This window comes from Mytilus edulis, chromosome 11, assembly GCF_963676685.1.
Source record: "Mytilus edulis chromosome 11, xbMytEdul2.2, whole genome shotgun sequence".
NCBI lineage: Eukaryota > Metazoa > Mollusca > Bivalvia > Mytilida > Mytilidae > Mytilus > Mytilus edulis.
In genome coordinates this window covers 45,597,407-45,605,002 of record NC_092354.1, presented here as the reverse complement: position 1 = coordinate 45,605,002, position 7,596 = coordinate 45,597,407, and the positions used below count along the sequence as shown (strand labels likewise).

At 31.0% G+C, this 7,596-nt stretch overlaps 1 protein-coding gene across 1 annotated transcript; it reads left to right on the top strand.

The window, feature by feature from the left end:
• Positions 1–246: 246 nt before the first annotated feature.
• LOC139495678 (metalloproteinase inhibitor 3-like) lies at positions 247–6,792 on the top strand. Its single transcript, XM_071284004.1, has 6 exons — positions 247–323; positions 1,209–1,347; positions 3,293–3,372; positions 4,857–4,968; positions 5,932–6,053; positions 6,588–6,792. The coding sequence occupies exons 2-6, from the start codon at positions 1,233–1,235 to the stop codon at positions 6,717–6,719; spliced, it is 561 nt and encodes a 186-aa protein (XP_071140105.1). The 5' UTR covers positions 247–323; positions 1,209–1,232; the 3' UTR covers positions 6,720–6,792.
• Positions 6,793–7,596: the final 804 nt, after the last annotated feature.

Genomic DNA, 7,596 nt, shown 5'->3' with positions numbered 1-7,596 from the left:
ATTATCTATATGTATGGTCTATATACCAATAATCCTGAGAATATTAAATGAAAATATTCAGAAAACTTTATATAACAGACTAAAACTTTAGAATTAAAAAATAGAAATAAAAACAATACAAAATTTAACTGCCGATGACGAAAAAGGAAACATCTTGTGTCCGGTGATAATTTTGACAATGCACAAATTTGTTGACTTATTAAATTGTTTACTAATATATTACTAATAGTTCCGTTCATGGGCGGAAAAAGGTGTAAGTAAACTTAACTTATAAAACTGTTGTTTTGTGCAATTATTACTAACCAGCCAACTTCACTTGTTTGGTAAGTATTTTTCACGTACATAAAGTTTTAGTGTGACATTACTTTTAACGTTACTATAGTAACCATTGAATAAGAAATTGAAAATTGTTTGAATACCATTAACTTCTTTTTAATTGTAAAAACAATATGATGACTTGACAACTTCATGATTATCTGCAGAAAATGACGGACCAAGTATTGTAAGTTATTCGTCAGATGTGCAAAAAAACGTGTGTTTTTAGGCGATTTTTTAAATAACTAATTTGATATTTATGTGTATTCATTATCACAAGTCATATCATTTCCTGGATTTTTCAGTGTGTCCAGATTGTCCAAGTCTGTTTATATTCATTGTGTTTCCTTATCTTATCTTTGTTTATTATTTTTTCGGTAGGATGGTTTTTTTTTTTTTTTTTGTCGGTAGAGAGATTGGTCGTCTATTAAACATGTTTAACTGTGCAATGCATTTGTTATTTGATCGTTTGTATATGCATTAATGTTATATTATGAAAAGTGTTCTTTTTAAATTCATTAATTTTTCGTGTCATTCTGATTTTCAAAGTAAAAATAAGAAAACTATACTAAGATAATATGTGAAAATAATATCAATCATAAACTGTTTAAAACATTAGAATGGATAGAATTGTTAATAAGCCTGTTTTAATGTCTACACTATCTGCTTAAATAACATAAAATGCATTCACATATCTTTCAACAAAATTGTTATACTCTTTTCCTCCCTTATTTATTGATTGAAGTGTATTTCTATGATTTTTTGTTTAGCTTTTATAATAAATACACTAAGAGTAACTGGGTATTCCTGAAATTAATTTCGTATCTTAGGCTTTTATATCAATTCATATCAATTTGCATTATTCAATACAGGAAGCTTCTATTTTTTTACAGATTCTCATTCTCGATATTTACACAATGAAAACCATGATGATGTATTCAGGTTTACTGTTGATCTGTTTATTCGCATTGTCAGAGCAGTGTGTATGTCCAGCCCCTTACACACAGGAAATGGTTTGCGGAAGCCCAATAGGTGAGACAGTTTTGATTTAAACAATAACAAGAGTGCACACGCCGTAATGTCTCGCCTTCTTTACTAATCATTGATATTATGTTGATAGTCCTAAATATAAAGCTTTATTACAACTGTCACATAAACTTAACATTAACAAAGAAAGTTAAACAAGCTGTGGTGTGAGTGCCAATGAGACGACTCTCCATCCAAATAACAATTTATAAAAGTAAACCATTATAGGTCAATGTACGGCCTTCAACACAGAGCCTTGGCTCACACCGAAAAAACAGATATAAAGGGCCCCAAAATGACTAGTGTAAAAACATTCAAACGGGAAAACCAACGGTCTAATTAATATTTTTATGTTCAGAATATTGTTTCAGTTTGATTAAGCGCTTCCTATACATTGTTATAGTATTTCTTATAATTAAAAATGTGTTCATTTAATAAACATCGGCGTGTTAAGGTTAAATTGTACATAAATACGCCACATGTAATAAACGTACTCACATGAAGCTGGCAAACTAAAAAAGAAAAATCTTTTAATTATGGGATTTAAATCAAAAGGAAATTGGCCCTTATCGCTTGTATGCATATTTACGACAAGTCTCTATTTCCCATGAGCCAAGACATCATGTTCAAAAATAAAACTGAAAAACGACAGATATTGTTGAGTATAAAAATAAGAATGTCTGGTACGATTACCAATGAGAGAATTCTCCACAAGATACTCAAAATGACAAAGCAGTAAACAACTACGGATCACTGTACGGCGTTCAACATTGAGCAAAACCAATACCGCATAGTCCGCGGTACAATTGCATTCCTTCAGTATTAATCCTTAAAATTTCAAATTTTATAGGTAATGGAAATTCAATAACGTTTAAGGTACATGTTCCTTTGTCATGAATTTCGTCTTTATGAGAAACGACTATCATGAATTACAAGTATAATAGAATGTACAACATACCCTATAAACCACAAACACAAGATTCGTCTTAATAAAAATAAACATCAGCGAACAAACATGCATCGGATATCCTGACTTATCAGAGTCACACATTGTCAGGTTATTTAACCAGTGTTACTTGTACACAAACACTGCCTTTGTTTGTATTTATCATACGTCGTAAAAGTAAATCATAAAATAGAAGTATATTCTAACTTCCGAAAGGATGATCACCTAAATACTAAGGCTTTTTCTGAATCAGGAATGGATTACCTTAGCTGTATTTGGCAAATCTTTTAGAATTTTGGTCCTCAATGATCTTCTACTTCGTGGCCTTATCAACCTTTTTTCTATTCGAGCGTCACTGATGAATCTTATGTAGATGAAACACGCGTTTGGCGCAACTATCAAATTTCCAGCCTGGTATCGATGGTTAGGTTATTTAAATGAAGATGGAAGCAAAACATGTACATTTTTTTTATGAAATGTAGACAAATGTAGACAAATGCAACAATGTTTAAAATTAAAGACGTAATGTTAGTCGACATGACAATTATTAGAGTGAATCGGTTAAAAATCAGTTGAAAGGTCGTACTAATGCACAGTTGAAGAGCATAAAATAACGAAGCGTTGTACTAAACACGATAACGTCTTTCTTTGAATAGTTTAACGTTGTTATTGGTATCACGAACAGGTATAAATGATTATAAGAACACATGTGACATATCGTTGACCTCCAATTAAAATGATGGATTTTTATGAAACATGGTTAACATTTAATTGCAAAAAAATAAACCTCGGTTGGCTTAGCGATATGCACCTATATTATACAACGGAAAAACAATTAGTTTCAGAAATGTTTAACTAGTTTTATGAGGGTAAACATTATTTCAAAAACAACTAAGAAAGTCCGTTCGGATATTTATGTCTATTTTTTTATTTGCCATCAAATTGATAAATCGATATAAACAGGTACAATTGCATGAATAAATATAACTTTTCCTTATATTTCAGTCGTTGAGGCTAACATTAAATCATTTTCAGAAAATGTTTACGACAAAAATTACCAAATATCCGTGACAAAGTTCTATAAAGTAAGTACTAAATTTAAACTGATGGAATTATTTTCATCGTCACATAGTTTTCTTAATTGTATAAGTGAGGTTTGGGTTGGAGTATAGGTTGATTTGTTATTGTTTGTACTGTTATGAAGTCGTTATGCAAAGACTGCTCTTATCCACTTGTTCTTTTAAAAGCAGGTGTTATTTTAGTATGACAATTCAGTTATTCCTGCCGAAAAACCTCACAGACCAAATGTTAGTGCAAATACTTTGTTCAAGAAAAAATGTCCCAACAACAATTTGCCGAAAAAAGTAACTGCCTCGCACTTGTAGCAGAATTCTGAAGAAATGTAATTAAGATGTGTATGCTTTCATAAGTATTTCTTATAAAGTAAAATAAAAAAAAAAATATATTTAATTAAATATAAATGAATATTGATTAAGAAAAAAATGATGCAAGCTATACTTTATTGTAGTTTTAACATGGGAAGGCATTATTTTCGTGATTATTTTTGCCCGAGCGATAGTGAATATAATGCCTACCCGAGTTAAAACTACAATAAAGTATAGCTTGCATCAAGTATTTCGATTCTGAATAGGACAAATAAGGTTATTTCTATGTCCGATAAATATAAGTGTATAAACGTTCGTGTATACTCTTCCATAAACCCCCCTTTTTGTTTGTTAAGAAGCAAACGGCTGTCACTGTGATTTTTCAGAGGGAGGAGTTTGAACAGCCAGCATGAACGGTTGTCGTACCTAGGTCAAATATGTCAATTTCGGAATACAACATATCACAGCCATAATAAATGAGTTAGTAACAACATGTGCATCATTTAAGAGTTTTAAAGTTAAGGAAATATATTAAGTGTATGATAATTTGATAAAATTCATTATTCTGAAGAAGTCAATATACGCATATGCAAACACATTTTATTAGATTTAGAGCATGGGTTTGTTCACAAAGCAAAAGAAGCACGTCAAATTAGAATTAATGTTAATGGCTTTCATATAAACATTACCAACGTTAGAAATAAGATTAGATAAAATATTGAAACTTAAAAGATGACGACGGATATGATCCAATATTCGTTACTACAATGCAGTCCTCTTTTTCTTTTCTTTGAATACCTCATCATCGAAATTGATTGCTCATTATATTTCATCGAACCTCTCCATGAGTGCCTTATGTTAAAAAGGATCCCCTTGGTTTATGTGAGGTTCTTCCTGAAAAGTCTATTAATAGTTTCGTTTGAAATATGATGTTGTTTGTGCCATTACCTTGTCAATGTTTCGTTGACTTAGGAGTTTAAATATCCATTGTATGTCTTTCGCCTTTTTTTGCTATTTCTAAAACATACCTTGTACTTGATAAATATATGTTATGGAATAAAACATTTAAAACGATTTTCAGATAATGTTGATAATTATCTATGTTTAACAGGGATACATATAGTTATAGATGTAATACAATATAACCTTTATGGATAAATGTTTTATCAATCTTTCTTTACCAGGGGAAAGAGATGTTTGATACATTGTCCAATAAGACAACACTCGTGACACCAAAAAGAACTATAATGTGTAGAAATGTCTATTTAAATATCGGATGGAGCTATATTCTCTCAGGTAAATTCACTGTCGATATTGAGTCACTTTGTCGTATAATAAACGTGTGCAGCCTAGTTAATATTTTTATAAAATTTCACACCAAAACAATATTTTTTTTTAAAAGTGCACACCAAACAATATTTTTTATTAAAGTGCACAGCAAAACAATATTTTTAAAAAAGGCGCACACCAAAAGAATACTTTAAAAAGCGCATATTTTAGGGTCGACAACGTACCATGTGTTGTTGTAGATATATAGATTCCACATCTGCAACAAGTGTTTTACGATATTTCTCCACTCGAGACAGTTAAATTTTAATATTTAAAGCGCGAGGCTTGCCGAGCTTTCTAAATATTTAAATGTTAACTGTTGAGAGGAGAAATATCGTAATACACGAGTTACAGTGGTGGAATCTGTTTCTCTAATGATTTTCGTCCTTCCTTTTCAAAGATTTAAGGCAAGTTGTGTACTTTTGATGTGACGTCACCAGGCATGGTCGCCTTTTTTCATGACGTCACAATAAGAAAATTCAGAAGAAAACAAGAAAATTTGACGTCACAATTAAATTTCGACCTGTCATTTGCTGAGAACCAATTTTTCACTAGAGATTAAAATATTTTTTTCACACCGGTCAGGAAATGTAAGAATAGCATGAAAATTAGAGAAAACTTGTGCTAATCTTACATGATTCAATACATTGCATGTAGATTTTCTAGTTTTTCATTCGAATTTTTTAAAGGGTTCCAAAATGTATAGGTTTTATCTTGATTGGGGGCAATTTTATCAATTTTGGGTGCTGTTACATGAGTATAATAAACTGGCCAATCGTAATATCAGTAAAAATGGGAATATGGTTCAAATTCAGTTTTACTAACCGGAAGGAACAGTTGTAAGTGACTGTTCATTTTATTGAAGTATTCTTTTTGATTAACCAGACAACAAATGTGTACTAGTGTGATGATGACATTGTCTATTCTCAGTGTTTGTATATGGTGACAAAATGCATCATAACTTTTGTGAACTCCAAGTTGATGCTTCCAGTGCAACGAACACCATGTTAGAAGGCCTTGCTGGAAAATATCAAGAGAACTGTGATTGTGAGGTATGCCTTATTTTATTGGTCTATGTTGGCTGTTACAAGGCTTAATTATATTCGCTATTCAATGTGACCTAATTTTCCTGTAGCAGTCCACATTAGTCGCGATTTATTCTGCTCGATCCATATTAAAGACTTTCCGTTTAAATGTTTTGTTAATGTGTTCTTCTCCTAAACGTACACTGCGTCTCGTGGAATTCATTTGTATTACATAAGAAGATTTTCATTTGTTATAATACACGTTTTACAGACTAGCATCATACGTTAATGTCAAAAAAAGAATTTGCAGTTAACGTGACAATTGACAAAAGCATAAGGTCAGATAAAGGAATTGTATTGAAACAACTAAATGATTATGATATATGATAAGAAATGAAATACATAAGACAAAAATGAAAATGTAACAAAAGTTTAGAGCTTCACTTTTCAACGAGTCGTTTGTAGACGAAACGCGGGTCTGGGGCAAATATAAAACTTCAATTCTGGTAAATACGATTAGTTTATTTATTTTCAAGCTGTTTGCCTTTTCTTAACTTTTAGATTCCATCTATGTACGATCTTCCGCATTTCGGACCACGTTCCAACAAGCAATGTGGACACTCATCTTGTTCTGATTGGGATACCGTGTGTGCCAGAGATGGTAATGGTCAGTGCAATTGGCAAAATTGCTAATATGTAAATCAAAAGATCTTTATGTTTGTACTACACTGTAATATTCTTCTATCAAATAAATATACAACACAAATTATTGTTTATAAATCTAAAGATATACATGGAAAACTCTTATGTTCTATTACCAGTGTTCCATTTTTTGGTGTAGAATTGTAGAATTTACGGTTAGTATTGATTCCGATTTTGTATAGATTCTTATATAGGTAAAGGGAAACATTTAACAGTAAAACAACAAATACGTACTACATTACCACAGTTAACAATAGACTTATTCTTGTTGTAGCTGTCTTTTAAAGAAATTTTTACACTTTGTATATGATTATTTTTCTAAAACGGAAATCAATGAAAAAAGTAGAGAAACTGAAAAAAGAAAAAACATGTCAAATTATGAGCCATTAGTTGACTCTTTATAAGAGATAACCACCAACTTTTGAAGGGTATTTGTTATCCATGTTGTGTTTATTGTTGTTTGTCTGTTAATCCTTTTCTGTCTTTGTCATGGCGTTGTGAGTTTATTTTCGACTTCTGAGTTTGATAGTGCATTTGGCATTTTGCAATTTTAATCAAACTGGAATATAAAACGAATGTATGGTTTGCTTGCCATTTCGACGACATCTAGCAATACTAGTTTTAACAGTCAGCAATAATTATCATTGTGTATAGCAATGATATTTTTTTTGCTTTAATGTACTATTGATATTATACAGCCTCAGTAAATTAAGGCAACAATTGTATGCCGTTGTTGAAAAGTCATAAATCGATTAAGCGAAAACAAATCCGTTTCACAAAACAAAACTGAGATAAAGACATCAACTATAAGAGGAAACAAACGAAAAACAGAAATACTAAACTGCACCACAAACAAAATGCAACATAC

Coding starts and splice junctions, on each gene's coding strand:
- LOC139495678 (XM_071284004.1), top strand. CDS start 1,233: ATGAAAACCATGATGATGTATTCAGGTTTACTGTTGATCTGTTTATTC. Junction 1,348..3,292: donor GGTTTGCGGAAGCCCAATAG/GTGAGACAGTTT, acceptor CTTATATTTCAG/TCGTTGAGGCTAACATTAAA. Junction 3,373..4,856: donor CCGTGACAAAGTTCTATAAA/GTAAGTACTAAA, acceptor TTTCTTTACCAG/GGGAAAGAGATGTTTGATAC.